The sequence below is a fragment of the Toxorhynchites rutilus genome, chromosome 2, assembly GCF_029784135.1.
Source record: "Toxorhynchites rutilus septentrionalis strain SRP chromosome 2, ASM2978413v1, whole genome shotgun sequence".
NCBI classification, from domain to species: domain Eukaryota; kingdom Metazoa; phylum Arthropoda; class Insecta; order Diptera; family Culicidae; genus Toxorhynchites; species Toxorhynchites rutilus.
Genome location: NC_073745.1, coordinates 103,688,654 through 103,706,387, shown reverse-complemented (window position 1 = coordinate 103,706,387; position 17,734 = coordinate 103,688,654). Strand labels below are relative to the sequence as shown.

The following is a 17,734-nucleotide window of genomic DNA, read 5'->3' as shown; positions in this document are numbered from 1 at the left end:
ACTTTCCATCCTTAAATGTCCAAAAAATTAGACAACTTTTGAAAAGGGGAGAGTATTTTTTTTTTATTTTCTGCATTTTTTTCCCTACAAATCTAGTATACCACTTACAAAATTTTGATCGAAGAATGAAATGTAGGAAAATTGTTTATATTTTCATAAAAAAAAAACAATTTTTCATTAAAATTTTACACTGGAAAAAGAATTATTATTTTAAAAATTTAAATTCATTTTTCTCAAAATCGTATTTTTAAAAAAATTATAAATAAATTATGTGAATGCACTGGATTCATTTTTACGCGATTTGCTTTACGTGATTTCATTTTACGCGAGAAAGCGAGGGGCGGGCAATCTTTTTTTACGCAATTCTCTCGAGATTACGTGATTTTTTTTACGCGCACGCACCAGTCGCGTAAAAAAAGAATTCATTTTACCCATAAAAATACCAACAACTCATCCATACTCGAGAGGAGCGGGTTGCCACTAAAAAGGCGATGAAGAAAGTACCAGCATCGGAAATTGTTTCCGCTCGAGGCATCGGAGCAGGCGCCACACACACGTACAGGCGCGCAACTCTTTTCGTTCGGTGGTTATCGAGTTGGCATTAACCACTGGCGAGCATCGAGCCTCGAGAAGAAACCGAAAAGATGTTATCGTTGCTGAAAATAATCTGAAAGTTCTTCTTGGATCTGTACTTTAACATTCAAGTGAAAGACTTTATTTTATTGTTTTCTATTCATATAATAATGCGACCAAATACATTTTGTTTTGTGATTTTTCAATCAAATGCAATTAACAGGAAAGCTTCTGAAGATTATTCTTCCCCAACAATACAATATTTTCTTATTAAATGTTGGATGTATAGAATGGACAACGGAAAATGTTTCGCATCGCAAAAATCATAATTTCCAGCGATTATTTGTTTTCTATTCATATAATATTGCGACCAAATACATTTTGTTTTTTAAACAAAGGATAATATGTCCAAGTGTTATATGTTTGCTGCTCATTGACTCGAAAAATTGTTTCAATACCATAAAAATAACTTTTGAAAACAGGTTATTGAAACCATATACAAACTCACACACGCTCTGGAAATCCATTTAGTTGATGCGGCGATATGAGATGCGGAAGGTCACGCTCAGGCCTGTGCATTATGCTCTTCTTTTCCAATTCTATTTCTCTTCTGCAGTCGTACCGAACGGAGCATTTAGCGAAAACCGAGGTATCGATGATAATTTGATACCGATGGGTGCCAGTGACTATGGATTTGGTGGTGAAGAATACGGTATGATATGGTGTAGTGGATATTATATTACTTATCCAAGAAATCACATTTATGAAAGCAGCGTTATAAAATTACTTGTTTTCGAATGCGCAATCGATAGTCGTTGTTGGGAAGTTGGAATTGTTGAGAAGGGGGTCTTATTTATGCTTATTTATTATGTGCTGTGTGTGGGGTCCTATCGATTACTAAGCCAACGTCAGTCCTACGTCCGCCTTGCGGTTATATCAAAGATATAACCCACTTCTAGTTTTTATTTCAAGATATGAATTGCTGCGAAACACTGTTATGAAAATTGCACCTAGTGATGTCCGGTAGTCATTTTATTAATGGATTAACTTGATTCTAAGAACTCAATATTTTTTTTAAATCTTCTTGATTATATGTATCTTGTCAATTTAACATTAGTAAGTTTATATTAGCTGAAATTGAAAAAGCGTGAAGTTCAGTTCGTTACTGGTATTTTGAGGAATGAATTGTATTTCAAAACAACGCAACATGTCCACCTCTCAAATGACAGTAACGTAGCATTTTTTTGTATAAAATTTCACAATTGTTTAATATTAAAAAAATTAATTATTTAAAAATTAAAGTAACTGATAAAGTTCTTTAAAGTTGACTCTTCGTTTAGAAGACTGTTGGTGGACGATAAGAAGAAAGGCCGATACATATGAAATAAAACAATTCCATATTTATTTATTTCAACATCTCGAATGTTAGAAAACAATTCCACAGACTGATCTTAACCTAATAACCCTTAATCCTATTTTTAAATACATTTTTAGACATGTCAAATTCAACTACTGCACAAACACTATTGAACAAACGAAGACAAACATCCAACGGGTTATTGAGACCAGAAGAGGTTCTATGTCGTCTAATAAACAGTAAGTCACGCTCATGAAGTTGACAGGAATATGCATAAAACGAAACACTGGACAACAATGATGGACAGTCGCTGTTTCCCGAAATAAAATCAAAGACAAAAACCCGATGTAGATTGGATCGTCTGGAGGCAAGCGTTTCGAGAGCGATAAGTCTACAGCAGCTTTCGTAATTGGACATGTTCGTTGGGTCAGACCACGGTAGTGAGCGAAGGGCGTAACGAATGAAGCTGCGCTGCACTCTCTCCATTCGGATTGTTTGGGTTGTGTGAAATGGAGCCCACACACATACCGCATATTCCAAGATATTACGAACTAATGAGCAGTATAGTGTCTTCATGGCGTAAATATCCTGGAAGTTGCTGGTACTACGTCGAACAAATCCTAGGGCTGAGAACGCTTTGGCGGTGGTTACGTTGATGTGTTCGTTGAATCGAAGCTTGTTGTCGATGGTCACACCGAGATCGCGGATGGAACGAACAAACTCCAAGGGTACGGACCCGATTGAATACATGAATTCGATTCGTGATTGTCGGCGAAAAAATGCGATAGACTTACACTTTTTCACACTTAGCTCCATGCCGTTCTCAACGCACCATTTTTGCAATTCATCAATATCGGCCTGAAGTGCACAGCAATCGAGGTGAGATGCGACGGATCTGTACATCTTCAGGTGGTCGGCGTAAAGCAGCTTTCGTGATTTTAATCGGAAACACAGATCGTTCACGAACAGCCCGAAAATGAATGGCCCCAGCACGCTGCTCTGTGGCACACCGTGATTGGGAACACACGAGAATTCGAACCGTTGATATTGACGAACGCCTTCCGCTCATTCAGATAGGAACGCAACCACTCTGTGATCCAGTAAGGGAAACCCAGGTGACGAAGTTTCGTAATGGGGAGGTCGTGAGGTAATTTGTCGAACGCTTTAGAGAAATCGAAATAAATGGCGTCTACTTGTTGCTTTTTCTCAATTTCAGATTATACAGGATTTTCCATTTCGGGCTTCCGAAAGTATACAGCCCTGCGCTGACAACCGTTTGACATAGCTGTCAACCAAAGCGTCATATCGTTAGTTGAATGTCTGCCATTTTACAATATGGATCGTTTTAGCATCGCACAACGTGTTAATTTTGTTAAAGTATACTATAAAAATGATGAAAAACCGGCAAATGTTTTTCGAGCATTACGGACGGATTTTGGTCGTCATGGATCGCAATCGCTAATGCAGTGCGTAAATTCGAACAAACTGGATCCGTAGCGGATATTGTGAAATCTGTGCATCATCGTAATGTGCGTTCGGCCGAAAATATTGCTGCTGTTGCTGCCAGTGTGGAGGATGACCCGAATGTTTCGATTCCACGGCGTGCTCAGCAATTGGGCTTGTCAAACACATCATTGTGGCGAATTTTGCATTTGGACTTGCACCTACATCCATATAAAGTCCAACTGGAACAAAAATTAGAGCGTGGTGACCATGGAATGCGTCGGGCATACGTCGATTGGGTGAACGAACAACAGCAGCAAAATGCTGAATTTTCGCATCAAATTTTCATCAGCGATGAGGCACATTTCGAGCTCGGTGGCTATGTGAACACCCAAAATTTCCGTATATGGGGCTCAGAAAATCCACACGTGATTGTTGAGAGGCCATTGCATCCGCCAAAAGTCACTGTTTGGTGCGCATTATGGTCTGGTGGAGTCATCGAGCCGTATTTCTTTGAAAATGAGGACGGCGAGACGGTAACTGTGAATGGTGAGCGCTATGGCCGCATGTTAACCGATTTTTTTGCCACAAATTGAAGATATGGATACGGATGACATGTGGTTTCAGCAGGATGGTGCCACGTGCCACACAACACGACCGAACATGGCCATATTGCGAACGAAATTTGAGGGACGCATAATTTCGCGTTTTGGTGATGCCAATTAACCGCCCAGATCATGCGATTTGAACCCGCTAGACTTTTTTTTTGTGGGGTTATGCGAAAGACCGTGTCTATGCCAACTCTCCGCAAACTTTTGAACATTTAAAAGACAACATTCGTGAAGTTATGACCGAAATACAGCCCCATATGTGCCGAAAAGTCATCGAAAATTTCCTGTTCCGGATCAAGGTGTGCGAGGAAGCCCTAGGTGGACATTTGAATGATGTTGTATTTCACACATAATGGCATAAACCAAACTTTAATTTGAAATAAAAGTTTCATCGAAATTCGAATTCTAAGTGTGTTTTATTTCAATTTACTTTCGGAATTTAAAGTTGGAAAACCCTGTATAAAGCTGGTGAACGCCATGAGGTTTGTTGTAGTTGACCGCTTTTTTACGAATCCATGTTGAAATTCGAAGATAGTTGTTTTCGGAGATAAGAGATTATAGACATTCATAGTATTCACGCGATATGCTCCCCTATGACTTCTTTCTATTCCCAAAACTGAACAACATATAGTAGAAGGACGACGTTTTACAAACTATCCAGAGAAAGTGATATCAGATGTGATTCAAGCATGAAAAGTAACGGAGTTGAAAGTGTGTTATTTGTAACAAAATCATTATTGAGATCAAAAATTGAAGTCAAACGATTCGAATTCTTTTTCTCTATTGTATGTTAGTACCCCCTTAAAACATTCTTGGCGTGTTTCAATGGGGTTCTGGACCATATAACGGTCCAGATCAAATAATCCTAAAACTTTGCTACTTTCTGATAATCGTATGATATGTTTTATCGTCAGATGATTTTTGCGAAAGATTAATAAGTATCATAAAAAATAATCGAAATGAGAGTTTTCCAATATTTTTGAATGTTCCTAATTTTTATTTAACATCTTTTTCACAATTTGTATAATTCTTTGAATCATGCTATAATTATTATGATGTTTAAGAATAATTATTACTAACGTTTGAAGAACAGCACAATCTCACAATCGTAACGAAGATGTCACGAGAGATTTCATAGGAAAAGTTACAATAACTAAGGAGGCGATTTGGCGTAGTGGTAACATCCATGCCTCTCACGCTAAAGGTCACGAGTTCAATTCTCACTCCCGACATTCTTCCAAAAATGGAAGTAAAAAGTGACGAACCAGCCAAATGAGTTGAAAATCACTAAAATACAGATAAAAAAATACAATAACTAACTCTGCGACGGTGGATAACAAATGTTACAAAGCTGTTCGTTCAGCCGTAGTTCGTTCAGACGCACTGTGACTTACTTTAAACAGTTCATATATGCTAGCATTTATGTTCCCTCTTGTCGCACACGTAGGACTACGTCTTTCAGTAAGTGTACCAAGTCAGTGGTGGCCCGTGCTGACATGTCACGTTCTTATGAAATAGTTTCAACGTTATTAACTATTATTGTTGCGAACGGATTTTGATGATTTGTGTACCAATCGAAACTGATGTTCTCTAAGATTTGTTTGGTGATAAGATGGTTTGGCGAACTTTGGAAGCATTCCTTCTCATGCTGTGGAAATCAGTTGCGCGTAAATCGCTCGTTCGAAATGCAAATTCGAAGCAGTAGAAGAAGTAAAATGTTATATTAATGGAAAATTTTTGTTGAAAATTCCAACTAACAACCAGTCGGTGAAGGTAGTGGCTTTCAAATGCTCTTTCTCAAGGCCAAGACTTTAGGTTAAGTATTCTTAATTCAAGTGTATAAAATACAAACCAAATAAAGTTTTAGAGCGCAGACAGTTAATTCTGTTTAAAATCGTTGAAAATGCAACAAGTTGATAAGTTTTTCATTGTAATCGTTCTATTTAGGATCTACTGTGTGAGTTTATGCAGTTTTTCAATATAATAAAGGGTGTATTTGATGAAAATACAAATTTTCAATTTTTTCTTTGTGAGTCCATATAAAAAAAATATATGTGTATATGTATATATATATATATATGTATATATATATATATATATATATATATATATATATATATATATATATATATATATATATATATATATATACATATATATATATGCTTACAAGGCAGCGACAAACATTGTTTTGTAGGGTTAACGGGCAGTGGCAACCATATTGTTACTAATTTCCTCAAATGTTTCAATAGTTTATTTTTTTCAAAGCAAATATGTAGTTTTCCTCATGTAAAGATTATGTTCTCTGAAGTTTGAGTCAATTCCTTGTTTCTAGTTTCCATGGCCTTATAAAGGGTTAAACAACAAATTTCAAATTCAAATTTCTTCAGGTTATGGAGTGATGTATTAAAATGTTTTTAAGCAGAATTCATGGTATATGTTTACTGGATAATAGAAAAGTATCGAAATTTTCATCTAGCAACACTGCCGTCACCAGACAACAATGGCACTAGAAAACCTGCTCCGTTCTCTTTTATTATTATTGTTATTATTTATAGCATTCGTCAGCATTGGAAAATTTGCTAGCCGTCGTGATAAATCTTTCCCCGAGACGGACACCAAAACCACGGAAAACATCAGACAAAACAAGTTAATTTTTCACCTTTGCAAATTTTAGTGAACTGCGGTCACTTACCCCATAAACCAGTCCACGGTATCGCGCAGATATTCTGGAAGTCGCTCCAGTTTGACGGCCTTTTTTAGTTCTCCGGGTCACTCAGCAATAAAGGTAGACGAGAAAGGAAAAAATAACACAAAAAAGATTGCGTTATTCGTTCGCTCGATTCCCCTGATTGCTGACTTTGCAGCTTCGTCGGACAGCACACTTTTTTTTCGGTGGCCTGTTTGCCGCTATATTCACTAAACAAGCACGCGAGGAAACACACTCTTATATAACAACACACTTTTCCTTCTTACTCGGGAAAACGGGATGTTCTTGCTGTTGTTTTTTTTTTCGATTTCACCAATCTGCACTTTGATTAAACGGCGAGCAAACTTTAACACCACCCTTGGGAAGAGAATAAAAACGTTCGTTATCAAATCGGGCACATTTCCTTTTTTTCTAGTAGAGTATAGCAACTTTTTCACTTTCCCAGACTGTCAATCTTCTGGAGACGTTTTCTTCGGAGAGAACCGAGCCGTATTCGTTCCAGCGCTGGGCGCTTCCAAACTTGTTCTAAACCATTGATTATTTTTCTTTGAAGTTCGTTTTTACTTTATGCGGTCGGTCGCCGAGAGTGATGACACACGACTACAGCAAAGGGGAACGAAGATAAGTATCCTTCCCTGGCAGATAACCTAGTTTCGATTCCTTCAACTGTAGCAGGGGGAAGCAAAATATTACTAAAGTGCTCCTCCACATGGGAGCAAGGATACCTCGACCGAGCAAATAAGGCTATCGTGTGCACACAAACACCCACCAAGTTGAGTTTTCTGTTTTTTTTTTGCTCCCCAGCGGACCACACACAAACTATAAATTTTGGTGGATGACTTTTCTTTTCCGAATGCGACAACGACGACGCGTCTGACGTCTAGTTTTTGTTATTTTGTTTATAAATAGGTACCACTCTATCCCGTACCCAACCGAAAGAAATTTGGTTTCAGCGCTCCCAAAATCACTACACCGAACGCTCTATTATCGGATGAAAAGCAAACCCCGTTTGTCGTGTGGATTGGATGCTGCACCCCAGACGAGGATATTACGGTACTTTTCCAAAGTCGCACAGCCGTGTCTGGGAGCAAGATTTTCCTTCCGCTTTTCACCTCAGGACTTACACAACAAATTTTCACTCACTCACGCCGCTATGTGCAAGCAAGGCTGGCTGACTGGGTTGGTTAACACGCTATACACTGTTTCATTCTTTTCTCTCTCTCTCGTGCTCTCTTTCTTCACTGCTCTCTCTTTCTCTCTGTTCTGCGCTGCGGTGTAATCGTTAGATTTGTTATTTTTTGTGTCTTCTCGGCGGTGGTGTGTTATTGTATCTCTCTAGATTTCGTCTCCCTCTCCTGAGCTGGCGCGTGTAGGAAAATTGGAAAATTCTAGCATTGCGCTCGGATTACACTGTGGGCTAGGGACGAAAGGATGGAGCAAAATTTAGAAGAACATTAATAAAATGTGACTATCAAAAGTTTACAAATATGAGATAGCAAGTTTAAGTGATTTGCAAATGATATGCGTATCAAGCCCTGCCAAGTAAGAATCGGTACACTTTCAATAGAATATATCTCAGAATATGTCTGATTTAGAATAAAACGTTATTTGAAGAAAATCTTCTATATTTATTTTAGCGTCAAGATACAATATGATCTCTGCGATTTTCAATTCTCTTTAACATTTCACTTAACGGTGATTTTTTTCAAATATACACAAAATTAATATATAACAAAAAGTAATTCTACGTCAATTATGTCTCGAGCCCAATCCTCCACCAGCTTTTTTGTTCGAATACTAATTTCACAGAATGCATCGTATTCATCGGATGATGTAACGGTCTAGGTCAGCTATACTCAACATACGGCCCACCGGGCTCTACTGGTTGACCCTTTTGGCCCATAACCATTTTGTATGTGAAACTTGAAAAATCATCTTGGAAATATGAGATGAGTATAATGGTTGGTTCACATTCAGTACGCATCAAGAGCATTTGCACAATATCAGTGTCGGTTCCCGCTCCTATAGATATTTATTGTACGAAAAGAAAATAGTCAAAATTTCGACTAGAAAGTAATCTCATGTCGTAAACCAGAGGTTCTCAAACTATTTTGGGCAAGAGACCACTTTTCCAGAATGAAGTCATACTTTTTTTCTTATTTTCTTTTAATTATCAATTTGAAAACATTGCAGTTAGTTAAATGAGTTACCTTGACATTATTTCTTCATGGAGGCGATCTGGCGTAGTGATATCATCCGTACTTCTCACACAAAAGATCACAAGTTCAATTCTAACTCCCAATATCTTCCAAAAAATGAAAGTTATGTGTGTAAGCCAAACCAGCCAAAAGTGTTGAAAGTCACTATATTACAGAGAAAGCATAATTTTCTCACCATATTCGACAAAATAAATAGACGTAAAATTTAGTAAATATCAAGTAATAATTAATACAAATTACTCACGAACTATAAAACATTCAAATCACAAACCAATCTATCCGCAACTACAAAACATCAAAACACGGTTCAGTATTGGTTAGTTGAAGCCTTAAATCCCCGCGTTCGTTGATTTTCAGATGGTTCCTTCGGTTTCAAGTTGTTTGTAACCACACTGAAGCCTTTTTCGACAAAGTATGAAGATGAAAAAACGAAAAGATGTGTCCCACAACGCAGGATTAATATGGCGTTGTAACCAGAACTTATGACAAACTTGGTTGAGGAGCTTGAGCTCCTCATCTGTGCTGATGATTATCAAATTTTCTTGCATTATCACCTTGGCTCATTCCATGGCTGTAATATAGTACAGATTTATTGAGGAATTATTTTTATTAAATTTAAGTCATTTATTTTTACAGGCTCAGTTACATAGGTTTAAAGGAGCCGAACTTTTAGCTATACTTTTATTAGTATATATCAACATGTTTCCTTAAATCTAGGGTTAATAAAGTAGGAAACCGATTACTCGCGGTCGACTCGAGATTAGAAGGGTGACATAGTTTCTTTTGGAAAAGGAGGGGATATAAGGATATTGTACAATGTTCACACTCGCATTCACACTCACACTCATCATACTCAATTCTTAAATCTATTATTATATCTATTATGTATATACATTTCAGCTTATTCTATAGTTAGTCAGAAGGGAAACAGTCGCTCGCGAAGGAGAAAAAAAAAGGAGAGGATAAGGGTGTACGGACAATCACACACGAAGATCGATAGTTTTAAGGAAAACATATATTAGGGACATGTAATCGAGGTCTAACCGAGCCAACACATCTCTCACCGGTACATTGGGCTGTCTACCTCGGGTCCGAAGGGAGTTTTCTAAATTCGATCTGGCAACAAGATACACCTCGCACGACCAAACAACGTGCTCGATGTCGTGGTAACCTTGGCCACAAACACAGAGATTGCTACTGGCAAGATTGAAACGAAAGAGTAGCGCATCTAACGAACAGTGATTGAACATGAGTCGGGAGAAGGTGCGAATAAAGTCCCGACTCAATTCCAGACTTTTGAACCACGGTTTGAGGCTAACCTTAGGGGAAATTGAGTGAAACCACCGGCCCAATTCATCTTCATTCCATTTGCGTTGCCAATTAGCGATGGTATTTTTACGGACTAAAGAATAAAATTCATTGAAGGCGATTTGACGCTGATAAATGTCGCCCTCAATCGCACCTACCTTTGCTAATGAGTCAGCCCTCTCATTACCCGGAATTGAGCAATGTGAAGGGACCCAGACAAAGGTAATGATATAACAGCGTCTGGATAAAGCACTCAAAATTTCTCGTATTCTCTCAAGGAAGTACGGCGAGTGCTTTTCCGGCCTCACTGAACGGATAGCTTCGACAGAGCTATGACTATCAGTTACAATGTAATAGTGTTCAACAGGTCGTGAGGCGACGCTGTCCAGCGCCCAATGTATTGCTGCCAATTCAGCAATATACACAGAGCAAGGATTCTGAAGACTGTGTGAGGTGCTAAAAAATTCGTTGAACACTCCAAATCCTGTGGACTCGTTTATAGTGGACCCATCGGTAAAGTACATATTATCACAATTGATACCCCCATACTTTTCATCGAAGATCGTTGGAGCGATCCTCAATCGTTGGTAATCTGAATATCCATGGATATCTTGCTTCATGGACAGATCAAAATGCACAGAGGAATTGATGTAGTCAGGGAAACAAACACGGTTGGGAATATACGAAGAAGGATCAACCTGCATGGAGATGAATTCATGATATGAACTCATGAATCCGGAGTGAAAATTTAGCTCGATCAGCTGCTCAAAATTTCCGATCACCAATGGGTTCATGACCTTACACCGGATGAAGAACCGAAGAGATAATAAATTGAAGCGATCTTTTAGTGGGAATAGACCTGCCAAAACCTCGAGACTCATGGTATGCGTTGAGGGCATACATCCCAACGCGATACGGAGACAAAGATACTGAATTCGCTCGAGTTTAATGAGGTGTGTTTTGGCAGCTGATTGAAAACAGAAACTGCCATACTCCATCACTGAGAGAATAGTTGTTCGATACAACATTATAAGATCTTCGGGATGGGCTCCCCACCAGGTGCCGGTAATTGTACGGAGAAAGTTTATTCTTTGTTGGCATTTTTTACTCAGATACCTAATATGGGCCCCCCAAGTACATTTGGAGTCGAACCAGACCCCAAGATACTTGAATGACATAGCATGAGTGATCGGTTTACCCAAAAGTTGAAGCTTTGGTTTTGCTGGTCTATGCTTCCTAGAAAAAACCACCATCTCTGTTTTCTCCGTGGAGAACTCGATCCCTAGCCCAATGGCCCAGGTTGAAAAATTGTTCAAAGTATCTTGTAAGGGTCCTTGCAGGTCGGATTCGTTAGATCCTACGACAGACACCACTCCATCATCTGCAAGTTGTCTTAGGCTGCAATTTTGTGTAAGGCAATTGTCGATGTCGCTTACATAAAAGTTGTACAAAAGGGGGCTTAAACATGAACCCTGGGGGTATTGAGGAATTTGAAATTTTCGAAATTAATATTGAATTTTCAGGATGAAATTAACACACTTCTAAAATGAAAGGTAATGAATGAACTTATTTTTTTTAATTTATGTGCAACCTAAGAACTTCACGACACACGCATTTATACACATGATGTTTTTCCCGCGCCACAATATTTCTAGCCTACTACACTTTTTCTAAGTGGATGTTTCTGTTGCAGTTGTTTACTGCGGCTATTTATTTCGGTCACGACCAACCATAGATGGTGCACCATACTGCCCATGATTGCATAGGAGACGTAATCGACAACACCATTATTGTTGGGAAAACGCAGTTTTGTTGTTTTTTGACCTACAAGCATAACCATGCAAATTTCCGATGAAATGATCTGTCCAGTTGAAGGATATTATCGGCAAAAAGATGGGCTAGGTGAGGTAGCGTTTCAATTGTTTCTTATAATCATCTACAGTAATCGTTCGCTAACTGATCCCTGGTTGAACTGGTCTGCTTTTTAACTGGGCGAACGTTAACTGATTCTTGGAACAGTTAAAAAGCAGAATTTCGTAAACAAACGACGCCATATTCGAATGGAAGGGGCATTCGAATGTAATTTGAATGTTATGAAAATCAACATTATTTTCGTATGACATAAACATTGATTAAGTTACAGAAAAATAATTTCCTCAAATTATGTTTCATACCTGTTGTCGCACTCAATGCGAAACTTCCTTTGGAATCCTTTTTTTTTATCCAATTTCATAATCAACGCGAATCAAACAATTCATTGAAGTTCCTCTCAATTTGATTTGACGTTTAACATGTCGGACCAGTTAAAACGCGAATGTCGATAACTAGTCTTTCCTTTTCGCCCAGTTAGTGAATGTTTACTGTATTAGGAAACACTAAATAATAAGACACTATCGTGACAGGCATGTTTGAACTCTACAAAGAATTTGATTCAAATGTAGATTTAGCTTATAGCACACAATATTGATAATTGTTGTGATTTTTCGGAAACGTTTTTTCAAAATTGCTCAAATGTTTTCGAACAAAAAATGTTTGTTTGCATGTTGAGCAAAAGTATTATATTGTGTAGAATGCGAAACAGCGAAACAGTCGATTTTGTTAAATTTGTCGTTTACGTCTTCTATACAAACATGGGCAGCATAGCCATCAGTTCGATAAAATAGCTTTGTCGGCGAGAAAAAAACCGTCCCACGGCCTGAAAGATCGATTCTCCTCTGATATCAGTCTCCAAAAATAATTTCTTGCCACATATTTGCATCTTTAATATATCGAACACACCCTAACAAGAGAGCTTCTTTGCTGGATAATGTAGACTCCAGATTCCAGACTGTAACCAAGCATTTTGTAAATTCTTTTTCATTCACTTCATTCTTGTTCATTTTATTCAGCTATGTAAACACATTGTAGTCTCTTGAATTAAATTAGTAGATCAGTGTATTATCATTGAAGCTCCAACGTATTTCAGAACGCAAATTAACCTAAGGACAAGCAGGTTATAAGTGAAATATCAGGGGCATGTTTGGACATGAATTTGATGACTTCTTTCGTGTTAAATCGCGTATATGTTTAAATACAGAGAAATTCAAAACGTACCTGAAGGACTTGTACGCTCAAACACATTATCTTGCGCCAACCTGTACACTTTTTTTTACCTGCTGAATTTTTCATCTTGTACTTTTTGTACTTTTTTCTTTCCATCTTGCGCAAGCTTGTCGTCTTATCGAGTTTTTAAAATGTATAGCAATAATACTTTCTACCAAAATATTAGTCATTCTGTCACTTTGTTTCTTTGAGAAACCCTGTGGTAAATCATCCGAAAAAAAACATTTGTTAAATATTTCCTTATTTTGTAACTGTCAGTCGCTGGGATCTGAGTTGTTCAAACGAAAAACTCAACGTCGGCCCCTAGTGACCGACACGGGGCTCAACGTGTTAAATATCTATCAAATATACTGATCCCGATCTTTAGGGCTAATCCTGTTGACGCTAGAGAATTAAAACGAAAAAATGGATATGATAACATAAGACATAAGACTACGTAATGATAATGGTACTAAATCAGAAAACAGGTCACGTTTTTTTTATGAAATAGTTTAACGTTAAGAATTATTTTAGCTCTGAACGGGTTTGAGAGTTTTTCATTCCAATCGAATCGTAAATTCTCTAAAAATTTCGGTACGTTATACGATACGGTTCCCTAACCCATAAATGATTCAAATTAACGAAAATCGGAAGAATACATATTTTCCTACCGTGTTTCCGTGGCCGAGTATGTATCAGCGAGGTACAATACTTAAATATCATTGCTAATCAGTCGAGCGTAAATCGGTCGTTCGATATGCAAATGCAGGATTCGTTCTACAGATAATGTGGATAGAAAAAATATTGCAATCTGAGCTCCGTCGTATTCTATTCAGTGAGTATGAATAAACCATTCGCGATTTCAAATTACAGTACAGGAAAACCTGTTTTTGTGCGGTTTTTTTTGAACGATTTTTTGGTGCGGTATATGAAAAGAAGCATTTTTGACGAAGTTATCGTCCTTTTTTTATTGTTTATATGCATTTCAAAGCAGGAAAAGCATATCTGCGTCTAAATTAACCAATTCTCAAATCATTCCCATTCTTCCATCGAATGCTCTAAGTTGCACATGACATGATTTCTAATAGCAACAAGTTTCGACATGCAACTAAAAGCACAAAACAGCCACGCGCAACCGAAAAGGCAAACTGTCCCATCGCAAAGCAGGAAAACAAAACGAAAATCGAACGGTGAACGGCGTGGATTTGAGGGAAACCTTTTTTATGCGGTTCCCATCTACTGCACAAAAAAAGTTTATTTCAAATTGTGTACCGAACACAATTTTTTAAAGCTACTGGTGAAGTTATGCTCGATTTTTTTATATGGTCCCTATCCCCGAACAAAAAAAGGTTTGCCTGTATTCGCAATTTCTCAGTCAACTAGCTTCCGATCAGACGACAGCAAGGCTTTCGAAATTATCTTTCTCAAGACCGAGTGTCAAGTTTAGTTTTCCATATTAGTATTTTTCAGGGCTAGAGACGAATGAACGAATGAGTTTTGAAGCTTCTATAATTCAAAATATCATCATCATCATCATCATTCAAGACGTCTCGCTCCAGCGCTATCAGACAGCAGTCTTTCTCAATGAAGATGTCGCACACAGCGGTTTTGCTCGATTCTAAGGAAAAATGAAAAATAGATATCGCATAGTATGGTGCATTTTTTGTATTTTTGCATCACATCATATTTGAGTATGTACTTGGGTGTAAGTTTAAAATTTATAAAACAAAAGCGTTACTTTTGGAGTGCAAAGTTTTGAGCGTTGATATCCCTTCTGCCCTTCGGGCATCGAATACCATACTAACTTTCCTTCCCTTCCCCTGGCGACTGTAAGGACGTGGCCGGCGTCGTTATTGACTATTCAAAGTTGGAAACACCGAAACTTGTTCATTGAGAATGTTTTGCTACTCCCAAGTGTCATTCAGTGTGTGCAAGAAGAATATGCAAGAAGCAAGCATAGTGTAGAGCAGAATCAAAACAGAAATGAAATATTAAATAGGACTTACGTCGTCGGTTTACTTACCGTGGAGATTGCACGAATTGTTGGTTTTATGCGTTATTAAAAAGATAACTGTGGTGGGGAATAAATATATAATCGCCTAGAGTGTAGTACGAGTAGATTGTCGCGATACACACTGAGTGCGTTACGTAGATTATCCTGAGTGCATGTATTGTCCTCGCGAGAACAAGAATGAATCATGAATCAATCATCTTCAGCTACGTCTACAAAACAACGCAAACCCATCGGTCCTTTTCAGGGCAGCTAAAACACCAATTTCAAAAACTAAACTAAACAACAAGTGCTTAATAAATACCATTTGGGAAGCTTTGCTGCCGCCCGGGCGCCAGTGGGATGACTGACAAATCGTGAATGACATATTTGTGTATTTTTTTCAATCAATCATTCATTTTTCGTGATTTTAATTATTGTTTCCGGATTAAAATCCGCGGTCCGCGACATCATGACTAACATGTGTTTGTGGTCCCTATGAAAAAAAAGGTTGAGTATCGCTGATCTAATTGCTCTACGGAAATTTTACTTCATTGATTTGCAAACCATTATTTTAAAAATTCCCATCGAGTTTAATAAGTCTCTAAGATAACCCACATCCCATATAAAATTGCATCACGGAAAAAACGCTGTAGTAAATCACCTAGTTGACCGATACTTTTCTAACTTTCAGACAATAAAATATAACCCATTAGTAAGCTTTTGGCATATTTATTTCATTTTCTGTAGACATTCCTTGAGGTAGATCTGCCCGTTTACAGTCTCGGTAGTCACGAACGGCGCAGTCCGTTTGCCACATGAGCAGAGCGCGCCAAATCTTGTATTTCTTGGCAAACTTTGAGAACTTCAGCTTCCTTTCTTCGTCCGGAACATCAAACTTGTGCTGGGCGGTGAAGAACAGCAGCCCCGGAAGCTTAGGTGGTTACGGTGATATTTTCTATTGAAAATTACGTGTGTCAGATTATTTGAGAGTAGACATCACTAAAACTAGAAGTGCAACTTTTCAGAATATAAATGGACCGTTTCTTCGTCATACAGATCTGGAGAATGTGTGAAAGGTATACAGCACCAATGACAACGGATTGTTTTTTTTTGTTTTCCCGATAAGCCCAAAATTTATTTGTTCTTGCTGCCCCTCCGAAATTTGGTTGTGAAGAAGCTGTTTACTCATTTTTCGTAGTTTCAGCTTATTACAGAGATGTGCTTCTGAGCCATACAAGTGTAACGGTAAAACGTTAATCGCAAACTCGATGGAGTGCTCATTCTAATGCATATCAATTTATGCGAACTACGATGGACTGATCACATTCATTAAAGTGAGCGAGAACTGCAGAGACGGAAATAGTTAATTTGGAAACTGGTAAGTTTCTACGGCGAAGCTTCTGAAAGCGAGCTTTCGTCAGTGATACCGAAATTCCGAAAACAGGCCACTGTTATTAGCCTGGGCAATGGCAATGATTGTACTGCATCCTGTTCATCCTGAAGTAAGACTTGACTTGTTATCAATTCTGTCGACTTTGTTGATTGACTTCTTCATCGTTTTACCTAATACTGTAATAAAAAATTTGTTTATTTCGATAAATTAAATTTTTCATCAAAAAACTAGGAATGGAATAGAATAGTTAACAAACATGTAAGTCTTGGAAATTTTGTCTTCCAAATGAAGAGATTATCATACCACTCCGTTCAGCCGGCAAAGAGATATTAACGTTCTAAACCTTGCACTCCAAGTGTAACGCTCTTGTAATCGAAACTTTGAACTTACGCCCCGGTACAGAAATGAAAGTCGTAGTCCTATGTCAAAACAAAAAACAGATTTAATTTCAAGGATTGATTTGAGGGGTGGCACTCAAGAGATCGGCTCCGGGTGCCACCCGGTCACGCTACGCCACTGTATTATATCTTTGTACAGTAGAACCCCGATTATCTGCGAGCGGATGATCCGCGGTGTGGATTATTCGCGAATCCGAATTTCATAGTAAATCTATAGGCCTTCCCGAAATTTGTCAGTGAGTGATATGATCATGCTCTTTTCTTTTGGTCATGGCATTCACTTGTTGTTTTTGTTGAACAGAAATCCATTTTCTCTTGAAGTCCGCCTCCGATTTGACAACTTTTGGGTTCTTCCGGATGGCCTGCTTCATAATTGCCCAATATTTCTCTATTGGGCGAAGCTTCGGCGCGTTGGGCGGGTTCATTTCCTTTGGCACGAAGGTGACCCCGTTGGCTTCGTACCACTCCAACACGTCCTTTGAATAGTGGCACGAAGCGAGATCCGGCCAGAAGATGGTCGGGCCCTCGTGCTGCTTCAATAGTGGTAGTAAGCGCTTCTGTAGGCACTCCTTAAGGTAAACCTGCCCGTTTACCGTGTCGGTCCTTACGAAGGGGGTGCTCCGCTTTCCGCAAGAGCAGATCGCTTGC

General features: G+C 38.4%; 1 protein-coding gene across 4 annotated transcripts in view; it reads right to left on the bottom strand.

Moving 5' to 3' along the window:
* LOC129765200 (MOB kinase activator-like 2) overlaps window positions 1–17,734 on the bottom strand; it is a 409,346-nt gene that overhangs the window by 384,015 nt on the left and 7,597 nt on the right. For 2 of the 4 annotated variants that reach the window (XM_055765222.1, XM_055765230.1), the window contains exon 2: window positions 6,680–8,111. Coding sequence is in view for 1 of the 4 variants with exons in the window: in XM_055765230.1 (XP_055621205.1) it covers window positions 6,680–6,684 (5 nt within the window). In the remaining 3 variants the exon portion in view is untranslated. The remainder of the gene's footprint in view (window positions 1–6,679; window positions 8,112–17,734) is intronic. The other 2 variants (XM_055765220.1, XM_055765221.1) reach the window with 2 other exon arrangements.